The sequence below is a fragment of the Crassostrea angulata genome, chromosome 3 (assembly GCF_025612915.1).
Source record: "Crassostrea angulata isolate pt1a10 chromosome 3, ASM2561291v2, whole genome shotgun sequence".
In the NCBI taxonomy this organism is placed as follows: Eukaryota; Metazoa; Mollusca; class Bivalvia; order Ostreida; family Ostreidae; genus Magallana; species Magallana angulata.
Window position 1 is genome coordinate 36,632,581 of NC_069113.1, and position 21,793 is coordinate 36,654,373.

General features: G+C 32.8%; 2 protein-coding genes across 13 annotated transcripts; both read right to left on the reverse strand.

Moving 5' to 3' along the window:
* Nucleotides 1-8,875: 8,875 nt before the first annotated feature.
* On the reverse strand, nucleotides 8,876-14,684 carry LOC128178211 (uncharacterized). 11 transcript variants are annotated; one of them, XM_052845260.1, is made up of 4 exons: nucleotides 14,542-14,607; nucleotides 13,395-13,443; nucleotides 13,033-13,161; nucleotides 8,876-12,153 (listed from the first exon to the last, which is right to left on the reverse strand). In XM_052845260.1, the coding sequence occupies exons 1-4, from the start codon at nucleotides 14,590-14,592 to the stop codon at nucleotides 10,790-10,792; spliced, it is 1,593 nt and encodes a 530-aa protein (XP_052701220.1). In that variant the 5' UTR covers nucleotides 14,593-14,607; the 3' UTR covers nucleotides 8,876-10,789. The 11 variants fall into 11 exon arrangements, 1 of the variants encoding a protein (XP_052701220.1); XR_008242920.1 differs by lacking the exon at nucleotides 8,876-12,153 and adding an exon at nucleotides 14,135-14,295 and having other exon boundaries at nucleotides 13,039-13,161; nucleotides 13,395-13,497; nucleotides 14,538-14,684; XR_008242925.1 differs by lacking the exon at nucleotides 8,876-12,153 and having other exon boundaries at nucleotides 13,039-13,161; nucleotides 13,395-13,477; nucleotides 14,549-14,665.
* Nucleotides 14,685-16,355: 1,671 nt separating this feature from the next.
* LOC128176662 (uncharacterized) lies at nucleotides 16,356-20,179 on the reverse strand. 2 transcript variants are annotated; one of them, XM_052843152.1, is made up of 4 exons: nucleotides 20,073-20,179; nucleotides 19,444-19,520; nucleotides 19,012-19,134; nucleotides 16,356-17,781 (listed from the first exon to the last, which is right to left on the reverse strand). In XM_052843152.1, the coding sequence occupies exons 2-4, from the start codon at nucleotides 19,463-19,465 to the stop codon at nucleotides 16,397-16,399; spliced, it is 1,530 nt and encodes a 509-aa protein (XP_052699112.1). In that variant the 5' UTR covers nucleotides 19,466-19,520; nucleotides 20,073-20,179; the 3' UTR covers nucleotides 16,356-16,396. The 2 variants fall into 2 exon arrangements, with proteins under 2 accessions (XP_052699112.1, XP_052699113.1); XM_052843153.1 differs by having other exon boundaries at nucleotides 20,080-20,109.
* Nucleotides 20,180-21,793: the final 1,614 nt, after the last annotated feature.

Below are 21,793 nucleotides of genomic sequence, written 5' to 3' on the forward strand. Positions count from 1 at the left end.
CTTTATTTGTAAATGTGTTTATACTATTTTGTTTTGTTCGTCATAATTAATTTATAACTTCCAGTCGTCACTGGAAGCACTTCAGATTTTTTTTACGCATTTTATTTATTTTCCATTCAATTGAAATATTAGTATAAATCTTTACATATGTCATCTATCCGATGCAAAATAAACAAAGAAATCTACTTCCGGTGAGGTATCTTTAAATATCTCAGGTAGCTTTTTTTAAACAAATGTTGTACACGCTTTTTAAAACAACTTTTGATTTCAGTTACTGACTTTTGTAAAAAAGAAATTTGAAATCTCAAACCCTGAGTAAACGAAATCCTTAAGGATGACGTTTACTCAGAATGAAAAAAAATTCCACTGATGATAATGAAACCCCATCTATTGTATGTTATAGACCTTTGATTGTAGTGTTATTTTTCACTTTCAAAAAAGTAGGTCAATGACCTACTTTTTGAGTAAATGGCCATTGAATATTTTTTTGAAAAATCAAGGAAAATCCGAATTGAAATTTTCTTAATTGTAAATATTTTTCAAATAATAAAACACTTGAAAAAAATTAGGTACATTTTATGAATGGCAGTGGCACTAAATAGGTACAAAACATTAAGATTTCAGCTACAATTTGAAAAAATATTCCAGTTCGAATTTCCTCTATCAGTTTTCAAATTCCTACCCATTTTTGATCTAAGTTTACAAAAAATTGAATGATGATAATACAAAAACATATATGGTATTAAACTACTTATATTGACCTTATTCTGTTGGCATATAATTTATATGAGGTCAATGATCAAAATTTTGAGATGTGGTGTCTTTTATCGTTTTTAAGCATTTTTTAATATTTTCGCAATTCGTGCCATACAATTATTTTAATGAATAAGTGAGGTAAAACCAGCTGAAAATATGAAAAATTATATAGACTAAAATATATAATCTTAACTTTCAATATTAGAGTACTGCCAAAAATGTTTATTGGAAAACAAAATCTGCTAAATTTAGTCCGAATTTCCTCTGTTTGGCTTAAAGTCTATTTTTGTTTGAGCGTAATTACGTAATAAAGTAAAAATATCAAATGTTTTGTCAATAATAATTCATTTTATTAATACTTTTTTGGTTTAGAACAAATTTTACTCATTACATTGAACTTAATAACAATCCGAATTTGAGAACTCAAACCCTGAGTAAACAACACCCTTAAATGGGCGTTACTTCCTGTCGTCAGAGAAAGTACTGAAAAAATGATTTTTTTATTTCGTTGTTTGACATGGAAGTAAGTTCTGGAAATTTTCTGTACAGTTAATAGTATATCCAATATATTTTCTTTTGGAAAGAATCTTTTTACAGATGAGTACATGTTTATGAGAACGGAAGACCTTTTTGTTGCTATAGCAACAATATTCTTGGTATTATTATTATTATTAAAAGATGATGTTGCAGAAAAGAAGGATATATTCCCTCACGTAAAAATGACCTTTCCCGTAACGCTGAAAGAAACATATGTTATTATGAAGAGATTACGTAAAGGTCTTTAGTTATATGTACATGTGCGGGCATGATTCGTATGAAGGCTAAATCCACAAACAATTTACGCACATTTCTATCGAACACGGCAATCACCATTTGCTCTTTACAGATCCAGTTCGGGAAATGACCATGTATTTTGTATTTTGATGTTAACAAAACAATTTGATTTCTACTGCCCAGCGTGTTTAAAATATCATTCTTTAGAACTACATGAACAAATCCTATTCTGGCTCTTCAAAAACGGGTTGTGATTATAATCATCGCATTTTTCCTTAGTAGGAAGGTCTGCGCTAGTAGATAACACATAGTCTAAATAAAAAGCTAGAGCAAATTGATCCGTGCATATTTTCATCACCGATTCATACTTTTTAAAATTAACTTTCCTTTTAACAACCATGCAAAATATTACATTGTCAAGCATTTAAATAACTTAAGTCTGACATTTTCAACATTATCTATACACATTACCTTTTCATGCGATTAAAAATTTCAATCCGTTTCTGGATTCGAACCCAATTTAAAAGGTCAGTTACGGTCTGGTATTCGAACCAATTTAAAAAAGTCAGTCCCGGTCAAAATTAATCTAACTGCGTAACCACTAGACAAAGTTTGATCTGATGAAAAATGAGGAAATTTAACACAACGTTCTTAGATTTGAAAGGCAGTTATGTTGTTCTTTCCAAAAGTTAGATTTTTCAAAAATATGCCTTTTGAAACAAAAATCGGAAAGGGCAGTTTTCAAGATATTGTCTGACTATTAACGTTTACATGTATATCAAATTAATTTTTGTTTCAAGGAGGCAGTGTTTACAACAATGAAGATTCCCCTTTTAAAAAACGTGAAATCTTACAACATTTGTCTGCGTAATCATTTTCAAATTTCTCTCATGGTCTTATAAAGAATAAGTACAAACTTTCTAGATAAAATTCTACTCTGCTTTATGTACAACTTTGCATTATAAAAAAAATTTATTTCGAATTCCGTGACTATGAATTTTTTCATTATTCTGCAACACCTTTAGACAAAAATAGCATAAGAACTGCAACATCTTCTATTAGATACATTCTTGTGTATTTAAAACACTGCTGTGGTGTCATTTTTTTTGTTCCAGCAGTCTAAAATTTTACCTGTGACAGTCCGATATAAGTGAGCTTCTGAATATCAGACCATTACTAGTGGTTACAGTACTAATAACCTTCAAAATCGGACTGTCTCGGTTAATCAACAATGAAATTCAATGACAGTATTCTAAATACGATATAAGCCTCAAACACCTCTGTATGAAAAAATATCAGACAGTCCTCGGCACTAATGGGCCTCGAAAGTGTCTGATATTTTTCCGTACAGAATTGTTTTCGGCATATATTCATTGCATAATGTCCTTTTTTGAAATGTGAAATTTGCTACCCCTGAGGCAGGGGTTGACGCTTTTTATGTATTTTTAGGGGTGGTGGTACATGGCTATATAGTAAATATGTATTTTAAGGTCACTCGAGAAATTCTGGTAATCACATTGTCTTTAACGATTGCACATTTTTAACTTGAAAACTTGAAGATAGATTGTGACTTGGCCATATTAAATTATACATGTGTTCCATACCATGTTGTCTACTTTAAATCCTGTTATTGCATGCATGTGTGCATTTTAAATGAAACTGTAAATATAACAAAAGATTGGTTATTAGGAAGGAAGCAACAAATGAGAGACAGCCCAATATTGAGAAACTGCTGAAAGATGTGCGGAATGACAAGGCAAGATAAACGACAAGGGCGATGCCCGTAAGTAAGTAAAACGCCCTCCAACCCTTACCAACACATGGACAATTCCTCTTTAAAACGATACTATCTAAATGTTAGAGGTATAAATACTTACAAAAAGAGAACAACACTTTGATTGGTTAAAAGATGTTAAATGTGATATTATTTTTCTGCAAGAAACTCAATTTGTAAAACAGCTAGAATCTTTTTTAACTCACGATGGTTTGGAGAAATAGTGCATTGTTTTTTCAGAATCTGTACATAGTAGGGGGTATCAGTTTTGTTTAAAAGAATAGTAAAATAGAAATTATAAACCATTATAAATCTGTAGACGGCAGACAACTATTAATTAATGTAAAGTATAATGATCAAAAATTGACTCTAATAAATGTTTATACGCCTGATAATGAGAAAGATAGAATTGATTTTTAACTGTCAAATACATACAAATAAAAAAGATATAAGCGTTAGTGTACTAAAGAAAATTTTGAAAACATTTTGTTTTAAAGATTGCTGGTTATCAAGTGGGAAAACTTATGAACAAGGCTTAACATGGTGTAATGGGGATAATGTCCCTCAAAGTAGGATCGATTATGTATTCACTTCAGAACAGTTATCATTTCCAATGAATAATATTTTGCATGTGTTAAAACATAGACAACAAGCATTCTGAGAGTATTGCATAAGCAATACACGTCCCCTACCTGTTTGTAGAAATTTGTGAAAACAATGCACTGTTATGCAGAATATCATTTCTTACCGTCTCAACAGACCAACCCGATAACGAACCCGATTGTAACAAGCATTCTGAGAGTATTGCATAAGCAATACACGTCCCCTACCGGTTTGTATTATTCTATGAAAGCTTCCAAGGTTGAAGCACGCAACTATTCCAGAGCTATTGTAAACGAGATGTCATGCTTTAATCAGAGATAAAATAACAGAGGAAATTAAAACTATATAGTTGATATAGAAATTAAATAGGAAATAGGTAAAATAATACTCTTTATTTCATCTCCTGTAATATCGCCAAGTCTATTCTGTATTCGCTGGTAAAAATTTGTGAAAACAATGCACTGTTATGCACAATATCATTTCTTACCGTCTTCTGTACCCCGAATTAAACCAAACAGTTAAACAGCCCAACCCGACAACGAACCCGATTATAATAATAATACAAAAAAAACCCTGCCGATTAAATTTACAACACAATGCTTGACACTATTTTATAGAATTTATTTGTTTGTTAGAAATGATAAAAGGAATGGTACAGGAAAAGGAATGGTACAAGTAACGCACGATATTACTACTGACTACATACTGACCTCGTTTATTCAGTTACACACCGAACCCGATAACGAACCCGAACATTAAAAAATTGGAATATAAAAAATTAATTTTCTCGAAAATATGTCAATCAGACGCTACAAAAGTGTAAACTTGATCTGTAGTTTGACATTTTGAAGCTGTTCAGCAAGTTTCATATTATTCCTTAAATGCATAAAGAAAAAAAGTGTGGAAAACTAAAGTGGGACAGACAGACGGACTGACGGACGGACGGACAGACAGACGGACGGACGGACGGACAGACGGACTGACGGACGCAGAGGAAAGCTATAGTCCCCTCCGGTGAAACCGGTAGGGGACTAATAATACAAAAAACCCTGTCGATTAAATTTACAACACAATGCTTGATACTATTTTACAGAACTTATTTGTTTGTTAGAAACAATAAAAGGAATGGTCCAAGTAATGCACGATATTATTACTAACAACATACTTTTCTCGTTTATTTGATACACACCGAGCCCGATAACGAACCCGAACATTAAAAAATTGGAATATAAAAAATTAATTTTCTTGAAAATATGTCAACCAGACGCTACAAAAGTGTAAACTTGATCTGTAGTTTGATATTTTGAAGCTGCTCAGCAAGTTTCATATCATTCGTCCAACGCATAAAGAAAAAAACAGTGGAAAACTGAAGTGGGACAGACAGACGGACGGACAGATGGACTGACGGACGCAGAGGAAAGCTATAGTCCCCTCCGGTGAAACCGGTAGGGGACGAATAACAGGTTTACGGATCACTTGGGTATGTTTCTTGAACTCTATACTTGTGAAAATCCCCGAGGGGCTGGATATTGGAAGCTTAACAACTCACTTTAAGAAAACATAGCTTTGTGTACAAAATTAAAAGTTTTTTTACGCAAGGAAACGCAAAAACTTGAAAAAGAAGACCCAATATATAGATAGGAATATTTCAAAATAAATATCAAAAACTTTTGTATAAATTATTCAAAACTAGATAAATATAAGAAAAATCGAATCAAATTTATTAAGAACAAATAAAGATTTTAGAATCAAAAGATTTTTCAGAAATAAATATGACCTATAAACGACTGCTATAAAAAGAAGTTGATGATTTTTCGTCGAGAAATGTAGTGGCGCATTTGTACGATCCAGATCTATAAGGATAGAAAGAGGAGAAAAATGTTCATCATATTTTTAAATCTTGAAAGAAAGCAAAAAACGACAAATACAATCAATAAAATAAAAGATAACAATCAAATAGAACACTCGGACAATAAAGGAATTATGGACTGCCTTACAAACTTCTATGAAACACTATATAAGAGCAAAAGTATTAGTGATGGCGCCATTGAAACATATGTTAAAAATATAAAATGCGAAAAAAATCACAGAAAATGATAAAAGATAATGTGATGAACTGCATACCATGCGCGAATGTGAAACAGCGATTAAATGTATGAAAAATAATAAATCTCCTGGACAAGATGGACTTACGGCAGAATTTTACAAAATGTTTTGGAATGATTTAAAATACATATATTACGCATCTCTTCTTAAAAGCATTGAAATAAGAATTTTACCATTCTCTCAGCGAAATGCCGTTTTATTTCTAGTTTTTAAAAAAGGAGAAAATGAGAATTTTAAAAAAAACTATAGACCTTTAAGCGTAACTAATGTTGACTACAAAATATTTGCACATGTCTTAGCTTTACGATTACAAAATGAAGCTGGTAAAATTATAAATCGTGAACAAAGTGCTCATATTAAAGGACGATACTTAGGTGAAAACGCGCGATTGATTTTAGATGTCGTTGAATATTACAACCATAATGATTTGGACGAAATATTACTACATTGTATTCCTAGATTCCGAAAAAGCGTTCAACTCCATAGAATACAATTTTATGTTTAAAACTTTAGAAAAGTTTAACTTTGGTTCTAAATTCATCGGAATGATGAAAACACTTTACAATAAGCCCACATTTAAATTTAAAAACAATGGATGAATGTCGAAACCATGTATAATGCAAAGAGGAATACGTCAAAGCTGTCCGGTCTCTGCATTATTATTTCATCTTGTTCTAGAAATATTAGCTGTTCAGATAAAGAGCGATAACGAAATCAAAGGGCTATCATTTCAAAAAAAATTACGTGACAGACGATAGCATAAAAATGATTCAACATGCAGATGATTGTACAAGTATGGTAAAAGATATAAAATCCTTGAAAAAAGTATTAAAAACAATTTTAGAATTCTCTAAAGTTGCTGGACCAAAACTTAATATAGAAACAAGAGGCCCATGGGCCACATCGCTCACCTGAGGAACAATAGGTATGATAAAGTCAGCTACATGGAGTCATAAAACAAACAATCTGGACAATGTACAATAATACATGTAGATCCTGTATAAATAAAATCCAATTTTCCCCCTTGGAACTCGGATAGCCCTGATTGCTGCCAATATTTACAAGAGCAGACTTTAATCATCGCTCCTGCACATATATAGGGACTCAAAGTTACGCAGGCAGGGATGACCGCACACCTACGCAACTCAACAGGTACCAACGTTTACGCAAGCAGGGATGACCGCACACTTGCACTAACAGCTCAACCTAACGCAAGCAGGGAGTGCCGCACACTTGCGCTAGAAAGGCCTGAACACCAGGATGACCATACATTAGTGCTCCGCCGCTACCACCACCAATACAAGTAGATATGACTGCACACTTGACTGCACACTTGTATTATTGCGATACAGGGCAGGAATGACCGCACACTTTGTATCGAAGGTAAGAAAACACGTAGATTAGATAGAGCAAGGATGTTCACACACTCAATCTATCCATACCTGTTCAAGTTTAACCCCAAACAGTCGCTCATCGAAATGCAATAGACACTGTCCCTATATATGTGCCAACCTAAAATAATTCATAGTATCTAAAAATTGGAAATCAAAAATAAACAAAATAATCTAGCCTTACCCAAAACTTCTTATGCAGAACAACTTATATACATTGAATATTTATTATTGTATAAAAATAATCATCACAATAATTGGTTAACAGTGGATGCATTAATTAAAATAATCAAGAATCAATAAATCAAGGGCAATAACTCAATACAGTAATACAAAAAGATTCTAATGAAAAAATAGATGCCTGCTTCAATTCTATAGTCATATCACATGTTGAGTATTGCAGTTCTCAAAAAGATCCTTTACAATTGTTTATATATGGGATATTTAGCTACATCAAACTCTGAACCTTCTTGTGAGGCCGAAGAATTGTCCTGGAGCCAAAGTTTTAACAATGATAAAGAATCATCTTGCTGATTAGTTTCTGAGAAGAAGATTTTTAAAGATTTACTTTATATATTCCTATGTAAAACTTTAACACCCCCCCCCCATGTGGCCTCACACTACCCCCAGGGATCATGATTTTCACAACTTTGAATCTACACTACCTGAGGATACTTCCACACAAGTTTCAACTTTCCTGGCTGATTAGTTTCTGAGCAGATGATTTTTAAAGATTTACTCTATATATTCCTATGTAAAACTTCGACCCCCCCCCCCCCTTGTGGCCCCACCCTACCCCGGGGGTCATGAATTTCACAACTTTGAATCTACACTACCTGAGGATGCTTCCACACAAGTTTCAGCTTTCCTGGCTGTTTAGTTTCTGAGAAGAAGATTTTTAAAGATTTACTCTATATATTCCTATGTAAAACTTCGACCCCCCCCCCCATTGTGGCCCCACCCTACCCCTGGGGGTCATGAATTTCACAACTTTGAATCTACACTACCTGAGGATGCTTCCACACAAGTTTCAGCTTTCCTGGCTGTTTAGTTTCTGAGAAGAAGATTTTTAAAGATTTACTCTATATATACCTATGTAAAACTTCGACCCCCCATTGTGGCCCCACCCTACCCCCGGGGGTCATGAATTTCACAACTTTGAATCTACACTTCCACACAAGTTTCAGCTTTCCTGGCTTTCTGGTTCTTGAGAAGAAGATTTTTGAAAATTTCTCGAAATTTTTCATTAATTTCTAATTATCTCCCCTTGAAAACGGGTATGGCCCTTAATTTTCACAACTTTGAATCCCCTTTGCCTAAGGATGATTTGTGCCAAGTTTGGTTGAAATTGGCTTAGTAGTTCTTGAGAAGATGTTGAAAATGTGAAAAGTTTACGGACGGACAGACAGACGACAGACAAAATGTGATCAGAATAGCTCATTTGAGCTTTCAGCTCAGGTGAGCTAAAAACAGAATGCCTATTAACTGGCCCACTTGTAAATAAATACGCGGAAGAAACCTATATAAGAGGTGTAAGAATTACAAATTCATGCATTAAATCTTTAGGCATTTATATTTGACACGATAAAAGCGAATGTTATGAGAAAAACTGGACAAGTTATTTAGAAAAACGAAATCTTACAATATTTGGAAAATGTACAATTATAAATACCTATGCTTTCTCAAAGATATTATACAATGCTAATATTTTACAGAACCAAGATGTTTAATTTTTCAAAAAATGTTTCAAAATTGATTTATAATTTTTTGTGGAAAAAAACGAGACAGACTAAAGAGAAACAAGTTAATTGGAAAAATTGAACAAGGTGATATCGAGATAATCGATGTAGAGAGTAAATTTTACGCTGCTAAAGCATCATGGTTAGATAGGAAAGTAAATCCAGAAAGTATTACACATAGAACACTCAGTGAGATCTTGCAACAACACAATATTACAGTCTTTGATATTATTAAAACCAATGAGTGTAATCCAAACAATTCCGATTTTTTCGAAATAATAAACGCTACCGCAGTTTTATCGAAACGTATTCAATGCCTTTAATAGTTGTAAAATACAAACATCGATTGGTAGTGTAACAAGAGATGAGTTTTTAAGCCAATTTTTATGGAATAACAAACTTGTTCAATACGATTCAAAACCACTATGTTTTTATAATTGGCTTAAGGGTGGCATACTATATGTGAAAGATATTTTTGATGAAACTGGGGAAATGTATAATATAACATATTTTTCAAACAAATTAGTTGAAAAGAACAATATAATTTGTGAATATGTTATGTTAAAAAGAGCTGTCAAACATTTTAGACAAAATTTTGATTGTTCATATGCAAAGTACTTAAATATAAAAAATGATGTACATGTTCTTTTTAAAAACCATGTTACAAAATCTATAAGATCTACAAAAAGCAATTTTTACTACTCAATATTCATTGATATTAAATTTCAAAAATCGGTCCAAGAAAATATTCAACATTAAGGAAGGGTATATATTGAAAAATGTATATGCGTCAAAAATAAAGAACATGTATGAGAAAAGAATAGCAGAGTTTAACTACAAACTGTTAAATGATATATTGAATAATAATGTATATGTAAGTAAACGGAATAAAGATGTATCACCATTTTGCACCTTCTGTAACACTGAGGAAGACATAAAACATTTATCATATGATTGTGAAATTGTCAAACCTATTTTGAAAAAATTGGTTCCTTTCTTAAGTTTACTGTTACTTGGAAAATTATTGTACTTGGATTTTACGATGAAGTCAACGAAAAAACATTGGTTTTAAACAATTTAAAAGCTTTTGTTGCATATACAATATACAAATGAAATGTAGGTTTCATGATGAAACAATGTCAAAGAAAAAAATTCTTTATGTATTGAAAGGTAAATTGAATGTTCAAAACACTGTTTTAAGAAAGATTGATTATATAAGAAAAATATTTATCAAGATATTTGTGATTATTTGTAAGGTTTGTGAATAGTTATCTTGTTGATACTTTATATTGATGTGTAAAAATATGACATTGATTTTAATAAAAGATTACAAAAAAGATTGATCATTTAAAGCCTGTAAGTCTCTTTTTACCAAAAGTTAACATTTATTGGCTCCTGGAGCTAGGGTATACATTGATAATCAAATAATAAAGTGGGGATACTTGTATGAGAAATATCGGATTAGGTTTAAGACTGAAACTGAAGCTTAAAATGCAAATATACTTGACCAGTCCATCCAAGGGCTCTGGTGACCGTCAAGGCCTGTGAGCCTCTTGTTATTAAGGAAAAATTAATTCAACATCAGCATAAAAAACCAACAATAATGCTTTTCTATATTATTAGTCTTGCCATTAAAATAAAGGTCTTTATTTAAGATATTTTGCAATGTACAAATTTCCATCATCAGTTCCAATCCAGAGATGGTTTTGTTTGTCGACAGCTGTGGCACAAACACTCCCTGAGAAATCACAATCTATCTCGTGCTTACGCTCTAGTCTAGGATCAATTACGACAATCTTAGATACCGGTGAGTGTACTCCGATAATAATGTTTCCAAAGTTGTCAACAGACGCACTTGCTGAATATGATTTGTCAACCATCACTTTGTTAATAACCTCAGATGAAATTTTATCAGAACCCAGTAGAAGCGCGGAGAAAATGTTAGTATTCAGGGCAAAAATTTGACCATTTTGAGAAATAATATGATTTATGTTCATGCGTTCGGGTTTTGTTTCAAAGACTTTCTCTACTTCTCCGTTCATGTCAAGTTTAAGAATGATGTACCTGTAGCTGTGACCTATGACGTATATTCTCTCGTCCTGACAAATAATTCCACACAGTTTTTCGGTGTGTGTAGAAAGATCTGCTAGCATTCTTGTGTTTCCTTCCCGTGAAATTAATTCCACGGTAGGATTTGCCCCATAACTGTAGCCTTGTGTTACCAGCAGATCGCCATTTGGCATGCAAGAACTGAAAACTGGATGGTAGTCTAAATCAAAAGATCTAAGAAGCTCCCCAGCAGAATTGTATAGTTTCACCTGCTTCGACGACAGATAGTTCACCCACACCAGGTTATCATGAGTAACGCTTATTCCATGTATTGTTGAACTGTTACCTTCATTAATGCAAGATACTAAATCTAATTTCTCCAGAAACAATTCTGCAAACATTCCTGGCAACTCTTTACAACATCTATCTTTCTTTGATCGCTGGGTTCTAATTTGCAGTTTTTTCTCAGGAGTCGACCTCTTCACTCGAGCTGCTTTTCTCTTTTTTTGAGAAGACGGGTTTGTTTTCTGTGAACTCTCATGTTGTCCTTTCGGAGGAGCGCGTACTCTTCTTTTTAATGCAGGAGTTAATATTGATGATGCCTTTGTTTCTGTAACCGCTAAAGAGTTGATTTTCTTCTTTATATTAACAGATGTAGATTTGCCCGACTTTTTATTAAGTGTTTTTGCATTTTTGCGACTGTTAGCAATTGTGTTCATAGATGATTTATTCTTTCTGTTGAGAGTCTTTGTTGGAATTCTTTTCTCCTGATTCCCTTTTGGTGTTTTATGTGATGATCTGTTATTTTCATTGGCTTGTTCTGTTGAAACCATCCTTTTGGTAGCTCCCCTTTTGCTTTTTCTAATCAATACATTTGTTTTCAATTTTGAAACTTTTGTTTGCCCATCGTTTTGTGGCAAAATTATTCGTCGACTTTTACTAGCATTCGTAGAACAGTGATCTGCAAAAGTCAACAAAAGTAAACATAAGCATGTTTGACACTTTCAAAAAATTCTTAAGAGAAATATTCCGGTTTCTGTGATATTTAGAATTAAAGAATGTCTATGTAGTCCCCGACTATCACTGAATAATTCAACAACCCCGTTTTTAAACTTTGACATTATATTTAATAATTCCAGCAATGCATCGAAGCTTGAGCTCACCAACAAAAAATGATATGATGTGCAAAAAACTGTTCAGAATTCATCAATTACCACAAGAACAAGTGGTTTGCTACATTATAAGTCTTAAATTATAGATTTGTGTACTTAACCATACAGTACCAATCAATGTTGTTGTCTCGGAACACCGGGAACCAATGTACCGAAGTTCACTACCTTAAGTAAAATTTCTTGAAGTTTGGTTTTGGTTTGAAGTTTTTAATTACAGTGTATTTTTAAGGCACTACATCACGAGATGGCAATTCAAATGTTTTTTTGCTTCTAATACATCATGCTATTTATCATAATGATTTGAGGGAGTATTTCAAGGTGTAGTGAGCCATCCTCAACAGAAAAACAGGACAATACTAGTATTTGATTACAATATGACCATCTACTGAAGTCAATTGCGTGCTTTGTCTTGATACAAATTAATTGTAATTTTTTACTTTCCATATATAATAATGGTACATGTATATACAATCATGAGTTATTTTCATTAGAAATAAAAGGTTTAACGAATAAAATAAGCTTTGAATACAAATCATATATGTTGCCTATACAAATAACATTATCAGACATTGTTGGAGAACTAGTTTTAAAATCGAATTTTCATGATCAATAATATACGTCTATGTAATTCAAATGATGTGATAACAGAATGGTAGCCTATAAATTACTATTCACCATCTCGTCCTGCCCCCTTCTTTTCCTGAGATTATATCGCCTCTTAGTTTGAGCCTCGTTATCATCATGTACAGGAGCACTGCTTGTAGCTGCTTTTCTTGTAACAACCTTCTCAACTTTATCTGTCACGTAATAAGAATTAATGCATTGAGCAGAACATCTGGGTATTAAAAAACATGATTTCGATGAAAAAATTTATTTCTGAGAAATGCAATGTTCAGAGCATAAAATGTATAATATTAGGTTTAGAGTAGAATGTCTACCTAAATCAAGCTATAGTACAGGCTACGTGAAAATTAAGACCCAAAAAGTTATTTCATTAACAAAAGTAGTACATATTACTTTTATACATTACCTTTAAACCATGCAAGTCCCATGCTGTATGATCTGATCGTCTTTAAGCGCTGTTAAAGTTTAATATGTAGATCAACAAGATGCCTGCAACATCACAGGGTAACCTTATTAAAACAAGCCAGACAAAAATATGTCATTATTAAAGAAAACAGTCAAGCTACTGACGACTTACTGAAGTATATAATGAATACTCAAGATGTTGTTTGAGAACCGATTTTTTTAAACTCATGGTTAAAAGATTTAAGAAAATGTTAATGAAGAGATTGTGCATGAATTAAGGTCAGACGACACGTTCCTCAATTTTAGATAACTTTTTCCAGGAATTTGTTAATGGTTTACTACTACTTTGACAAGCTTTCTTGCAAAAAATTAGGGTACCTTACCAGGTATTTCTACAAAATACTAGAGTATGCAATTTTCTATATAATCTTCTTGAAAATACACTTGATTTGCTGATATAAAAAATAAATACATCTACAGCATAGCGAAATTCATTATATTAGAACTATATCTCCGCCGGGCCGGGGCTTTGAATTCACGACCTCTAAAACCTATACGCTTCTGGCAGTGAGCGGCCACGGTTCTAACCACTCGGCCATCTAGACATATACCAATTCCAAGTAAATTTTGATCACTTTTAAAATAATTATAAAATTAATGTTTTTTATTGGAACTCTTTATTACGAGGAGATACAAAAAAGATTCTCGAGGAACGTGTCGTCTGACCTTAAGTAATATTACTGTTTTATTGTTTTGAAATGGCAGTCTTGTGTAGATGCAAAATCAGTTGGACCGAGTTGGCAGGGGGACGAATTTACAAATATTTATTTTCCATGCGCACAGGTTAAAAAAAGCCGCAAAATTCTGTAGAATTCCATTGGCGTATAATATTATGTTATAATCTATAGAAATATAATAAATATGTATCTTAGTTCTGCATTCAAAACAATTCAGCACCGTAGATTTCTACACATTTGAGGTGCCAGGTGTCACCAATGACAACGTATACAATGACATCTGAGATTTAACGTAACACATGCTATAACTATATATTGACAATTCACGTGATACAGCTATGCGTGAAATTTGCTAATACTTAAATAATGAAAATGTGAACGCTCCAACAAATTAAATATTTTTTTACAAACAGTCAACCAGGTAGAGGTCTGTACATGTACGTCAAACAAACGCCCAGTCATTCACGGTCACTAAAGATATTACCATCCGACCATTTCGGTCCCCATTGTTTATATACATTACCTGTTCATGCGATTAAAAAATTCAAACCGTTTCGATATTCGAACCCAATCAAATTATGTTCTTATTTGTTAACACTCAAACGAACATAAATAATTTATAAAATAAATAACAACACGTATATAGATGCAGAAGCGCTCTCAGAAGTGCAGTTTAATTATTACATGTATACAATCACATAATTCAATTTTCTTGTGTTCTTTTTCTCTACAAAAACAAAACAACACATATTAGCAAAATATTTATATATATATTTTTCATAAAACCAAACATTTATGACTATCTTTGAGGGCGGGTGGGTGGGGAAACGTCTGCTTGCACTGAGAGAGAGCCTTCGGATGACTTAAAACTCAATTCTTTACCAAATCGTGCGTACCTTACGAGAATACCTGTAGAACAGGTTTTCTATAAATATAATAACCAATCAATTGGTTAGTCTTCATAACAAACACCAGGTAAACACGTGTTCGATCGAAACACGTGTTGTAATATCTTCAATAAATACATATAGTCAGTTATAGTCAAAACATTTTAAACTACGTGACCACTTGACTAAATTAGATTTGATAAAAAGTGGGGAGTTTAACACAGCGTTTTTAGATTTGAAAAGCATTATTTCTTTCCAAAAGTTAATATTTTTTTTAAAAGCCTCTTTGAAACAAAAATCAGAAAGGTCAGTTTTTAAGAAATTTTCTGACTATTTACGTGTATATCAAATTCATTTTAATTCTAGGAGGCAGTTTTTACAACAATGAGGACTCCGGCCTTTTTAACAAACTTGAAATCTTGCCACATTTGTATGCATAATCATTTTCAAAAAATTTCGCTCGTGGTCTTATGGCATTAGCACACACTTTCCTGATAAAATTCTACTCTGTTTTATGTAGAACGATGAATTATAAAAAAAAAAAAAAAAAAGATTAACCTCCAATTGTGTGACTTTGATTTTTTTTCTTCGTATCTGCAACACATTTAGAGAAAAATAGCACATGAACTGCAACACCTTCTTTAAATACTTTCGTGTGTCAATAACGTCTTCTTTTTGAAAAGTGAAATTCTCTACTCATAGAGCAGGGGTTGAGGCTTTTAATATTTTTTAAGGTGGGTATACGGTTACATAGTAAATATGCATTTTTAAGGTCCCTCGTAACATTGTGGTAATCTATTGTCATTAGTCGTACGTTTTGTGTAAACAATTGCACATTTTTAACTTTAAAACTTCAAGATAAATTAAATTATACGATCTAATAAATATGTATTTTAAGGTCACTCGAGACATTACGACAATCTATTGTCGTTGGCCGTACATTGTCTTAAACGATTGCACATTTTTAACTTGAAAACTTAAAAGATAGATTGTGACTTGGCCATATTAAATATGTCAAGTAATCTACTTTAAATCCTGTCATTGTATGCCTGTGAACATTTTAAGTCAATCTGTGAACATAAAAGATTTACTATTAAAAGCTCGCAGGTCTCTTTTTACCAAAACATTATTACATTTATTGGCTCCTAAAATAAAAAAAAAACGGGGAATCTTGTAAGAGAAGTCCCGGATTAGGGTTAAGACTCAAAACTGAAGCTTTAAAATGCAAATATGATATTGCTTGACAGATTCAAATAAGGGGTATGGTACTCCATTGACCGTCAAGGCCGATGGGCCTCTTAACTATTCAACATCAGCATAAAAAAACCAACGGTATTTTTGTTTCTATTTTATTAATCTTGCCATTAAAATAAAGGTCCTTATTTAAGATATTTTGCTATGTACAAATGTCCATCATCAGTTCCAATCCAGAGATGGTTTTGTTTGTCGACAGCTGTGGAGCGGATCCTCTCTGAGAAATCACAACGTATCTCGTGCTTACGCTCTAGCCTTGGATCGATTATGACAATCTTAGGACCCGGTGAGTGTACTCCGATAATAATGTTTCCAAAGTTGTCAACAGACGCACTTGCTGAATATGATTTGTCAACCACTACTTTGTTAATAGCCTCAGATGAAATTTTATCAGAACCCAGCAGATGCATGGAGAAAATGTCATTTTTCAGGGCAAAGATTTGACCATTTTGAGAAATGATATGCTCTATCGTAATGCATTCAGGTTTTGGTTCAAAGACTTCCTCTACTTCTCCGTTCATGTCAAGTTTAAGAATGCTGGACTTGTAGCAGCTGTGACCTATGACGTATATTCTCTCGTCCTGATAAATAATTCCACTCAGTTTTTCGGTGTGTGTAGAAAGATCTGCAAGCATTCTTGTCTTTCCTTCCCGAGAAAATAATTCCACGATAGGTTTGGCCCCGACAGTGTGGATTCGTGTCACCAGCAGATCGCCATTTGGCATGCAAGAATTGAAAACTGGATAGTAGTCTAAATCAAAAGATCTAAGAAGCTCCCCAGCAGAATTGTATAGTTTCACCTCTTTTTTATTCTGCAGATGGTTCACCCATACAAGGTTATCGTGAGTAACGCTTATTCCAGGTATTTGCGAATAGTTATTTTCATCCATGCCCTTAATGCATGATACTAGATCTAATTTCTTCAGAAACATTTTCGCAAACATCCCTGGCAACTCTTTACAACATCTTTCTTTCTTTGATCGCTGGGTTCTAATTTGCAATTTTTTCTCAGGAGTCGACCTCTTCACTCGAGCTGCTTTTCTCTTTTTTTGAGGAGACGGGTTTGTTTTCCGTGAACCCTCTTGATTTCCTTTTATATTAGGAGAAGCGCGTACTCTTCCTTTTACTGCAGGAGCTAACGTTGATGATGACTTTGTTTCTTTCATCGCTAAAGAGGGGGCTTTCTTCATATTGACAGATGTAGATATTCCAGACTTTTTATTGAACGTTGGGAGTGTTTTTGCTTTTTTGCGGCTGTTAGAAATTGTGTTCATGGAGGATTGAATCTTTCTTTTGAGAGACTTTGTTGGAATTCTTTTCCCCGGATTCCATTTTTGTTTTTTATGTGATGATTTTTTTTCATCGGCTTGTTCTGTTGAAAACGTCCTTTTGGTAGCCCCTCTTTTACTTCTTCTCAATGTATTTGTTTTCAATTTTGAAACTTTTGTTGGCCCATCATTGTGTAGCCAAATTATTCGTCGATTTTTATTAGTATTCGAAGGACAATGATCTGCAAAAGTCAACAAAAGTAAACATAAGCATGCTTTACACTTTTCAAAAATCCTTAAGAGAAATTCCGCTTTATATATGATGTGTGATATTAAGATTTAAAGAATGTTGAAATAGTCCTCGACTACAATTTTTCTAAAATAACTGAATAATTCAACGACCCCCTATTTGGACTTGGCCATTATATTTCATATCACTACAGTTATTTAAATTGTGAAATGGCTGGCGGCTACCAAAGGGTTCTCCTGTTTACGAATAACTCCTCCTACAATTTCAAGATAGGATGTTGCTGTTTTGCAGATTTCAGAGATGTGCACATTCCTTTGGAATTGGAATATTTTGGTAAAAATACCAGCTGTTGAACTTACAATCATTTTTTCACATAATATTTTATATAGGATACCCATATTGTTTGGTTACCCCCTTCTACAGTTTACAAGATAGGGAGTTGTTTTGCAAATCAATTATACACATACATACATCAAACATATATGTACATATATCAAAAATGTGCATGTTACTTGGATTTTGATTTTTGATAATTTTTTTAAAAAAATATCACTCGTTGAACTTAGTTATTTTATGTAAAATATTACATGTAGAGTACCCCATTTCTCTGGATAGGTAATGTTTATCAACTCAGGTTTGAAATATGGGTTATTGATACCGTTCACACAAAAGAAAACGCGGTTTGTTGCCATATTGACAGCTTTTCTCTTTGTATTCATGATCGATGAAAGGTATTTTTTAAATTTATTTATACTAGAAAATTATTTCACTACACCAGGACTTATTCTTTTTCAGATTGAGAGTCACGAGATGGTGAATCAAATGTGTAGTTTAAGTGTTTGTATTAATTGATTTGGTTTCTTATCATCATCATCATCATCATCATCATCACCATCATCACCACCATCAGCATCATCATAGTTCATTTTATCTGGCATGTGAACCGTCTGTGGCCTATTGTTATATTTACATACATGTATTTAATTTTTAAAATTCATTGATGTTTGTCTTGTTTTCTTTCCGTATGATAAAGGTGGTCATATCCCTTATCTTTATTAGAAATGGGAGATTTGACAAATAAAATAAGCTTTTTGCACGAATTATATTTGTTGCCTATACAAAATACATTAGTTTGAAAATCGAATTGGTATGATCATTTATATACATCAATGTTATTCAAATGATGTTATATTATAATGGTAGACTATAAATTAATATTCACCTTTCTCGTCCTGCAATTTTCTTTTCCTGAGATTATATCGCCGCTTAGTTTCAGTCTCATTATCATCATGTACAGGATTACTGCTTGTAGCTGCTTTTCTTGTAACAATCTTCTCAACTTTATCTGTTACATAATGAGATTAATGATTTAGGCAGAACAACTGGGAATTTAATAAAGAAAAACAACAGGAATTTTGCCCATTGTGCGAATTCTAAATGTTAAATTAATAGTGATTTCAATGCAGTATTTTAATTCCGAGAAATGCAATGTTCAGAGCATAAAATGCATAATATTATGTTTACAGCAGAGTGTGTAACCAAATTAAGCGATCGTACAGGCTTCGTGAAAGGTAAGACTCAATGAGTGTTTTAATGAACAAATTAATAGTTTTTAAATTAACAAATTATAGTACATATAACACTGATAGATTACCTTTAAACTGAGCAATTCTCATGCTGTCTCTTCAGATTCTCTTAGTGAAGAAAACAGTCAAAGCTACAGACGACTTACTGAAGTATATAAAGAATACCCAAGATATAGTTTGATAACAGATTTTTTTAATCTGTGATTGAAAATTTTAAGGAAATGTTACGGAAGAGATTCTGCATCAATTAAGCAATTTGACTGTTTAATTTTAGTGTTTTGAAACAGCATTCAATTTTCTTGTGTATATCGCAAAACTTTAAGGATTTGTTTTTCATAATTCAGTTGGACCGAGTTAGCAGGGGCAAGAATTGAAATTGATGAAATATTTATTTACTTTACGCATAGATAAAAAAAAAAAAGGATACACGCAAAATTCAGGAGTATTCAAATAGCGTATAATATAATATTCTAATCTATAAAAATATATCAAATATGTATCTTAGTTCAGCATTTAAAAATAAACACCATAGATCTCTCTACTTTTAAGGCGTCAGATGTTACCAATGACAACTGAGATTAGACGTTACACGTGCTATAGCCATTAACAATTAACATGGTACAGATATGCGTGAAAATTGCTTTTAAAAATGATGAAATTGTGGAAGCTCCAACAAATTGAAAAATAGTTTACATACTGTCAACCTGATTAAGTACTGGGCGGTACGTTAAACCATGTCTATGGTCAAACAAACGCTAAGTCAATCACGGTTACACAGGATTTCACCATCCGATCATTTCGGTCCTCATTATTCTCAAATTAAAACAGATACATCTTAAAGTTTGTATACGTGGCATACGTTGCTCAATATACGTTTTTTCAAATATCCTTATATTTTGTCTCTATAATATACAATTTTCATACGTGATAATTAAGGCTATTATTTTTATTAAAACAGTCACAAAAATGATTTAGTTTAATTTCCTTTCTTAGACCCTACTGTAATCGTTTCTTTGGTTTTCGACTAAACTGATTTTAAACTGGTCTTCGCTGCCGGTATAGATGATCATTTCATTTATTTCATGAATGATAGAGGTTTGGAATAGTAACATGTTTCTTCAGTTTGAAAAAAAATCTACACTCTATGATATTATGATATTTATCACACAAAAATTGCGGTAGTCCAGCACATCTCTGTAAATATTTTTCTATCAACCCATTTATGCATGAAATCCTTGAATACAAATTAGTATCTTTGAAAATTTAACTTTAAATCTTGATATTCAGGTTATAATCGAACATATATTTTTAGAATTAAAGTTTAATTATAATCGATAAATCTGTACATTTTGATTGTGACCAATTGACATTATTATCCGGTACTTGATGCATGTATTTGAAAATTTAGAGGATGTGATGTTGTTTGGTATGGGGAAGGATACAAGTATATTGGATGGGGGGCTTTAGTTGGCAAAGGGGCAAGTTATCTGAAGTTCCTTCTGACTATTCGTCCAATATGTTCATCGAAAAGCAGTTAACCCTCTCCCAAGCCATATATGATGCGATGTTTATTCTCGGGAGGAAGGGGGTGGGTTGGATGGTTACATTAAAGAACGCAGTGGATGGCAAAATTCGGTAAATATCTGACTAACAAACTATTGAGCGTTTCCTAATATAGAGACGACGAGTATCTTTAAGTTTCTTTAATATAAGGACAATACATTTACAAGCTATAGGAATCCCTCACAGAATCCATCTAAATACGGAAATGAAAAAAAAAATATCTGCTATTCCGTCCCCTCTCCAATATGGGATACCCCTAATGCACATTGGGAGGCTTTATTACACCTGCTGTCATTTACCTGGCTGTGTATACACGAGAGCTACTGTTGGCGTGTGGCTCATCCAAAATATCTTAACAAGCAAATAAAAAGAAAAAAAGGCAGTTTTCCTATATATCTTAAAATTATTATCCAAAAAAAAGGGGAGATAGCTTAGTGTTCCTTTAACTTCATTTCCTCGATCTTTTACAAGGCAACGCCATGAAAATTCACTTTTTTATATGAATATTAAAGAAAAATGTTTGATGCAAGAAAAAGCTAGGGGGAAGGGGCCCAATACCCCCCCCCCCCCACCTTATGCAACAAACCTAAAGTTCACCATATACTATAAAATCTGGAGTGGATTGTTTTATATGAAGAAAAACTTCACAAATTTTAGTAGAACCCTCGCTATGATAGCGTTATTTGAAAATCCCTATAGTTTACAATTTAAAAAAAAATAGATGGTACAATCTTTAGTTATCAAACAAATCTTTTTTAATTTTTTTAATTTCGTACACACTTTTATTCCCTTTTCTGATCTCGATTCTATGGACATGGTAATATGGAGAGTTGATCCCTTCTGTTCGTTTGGGTT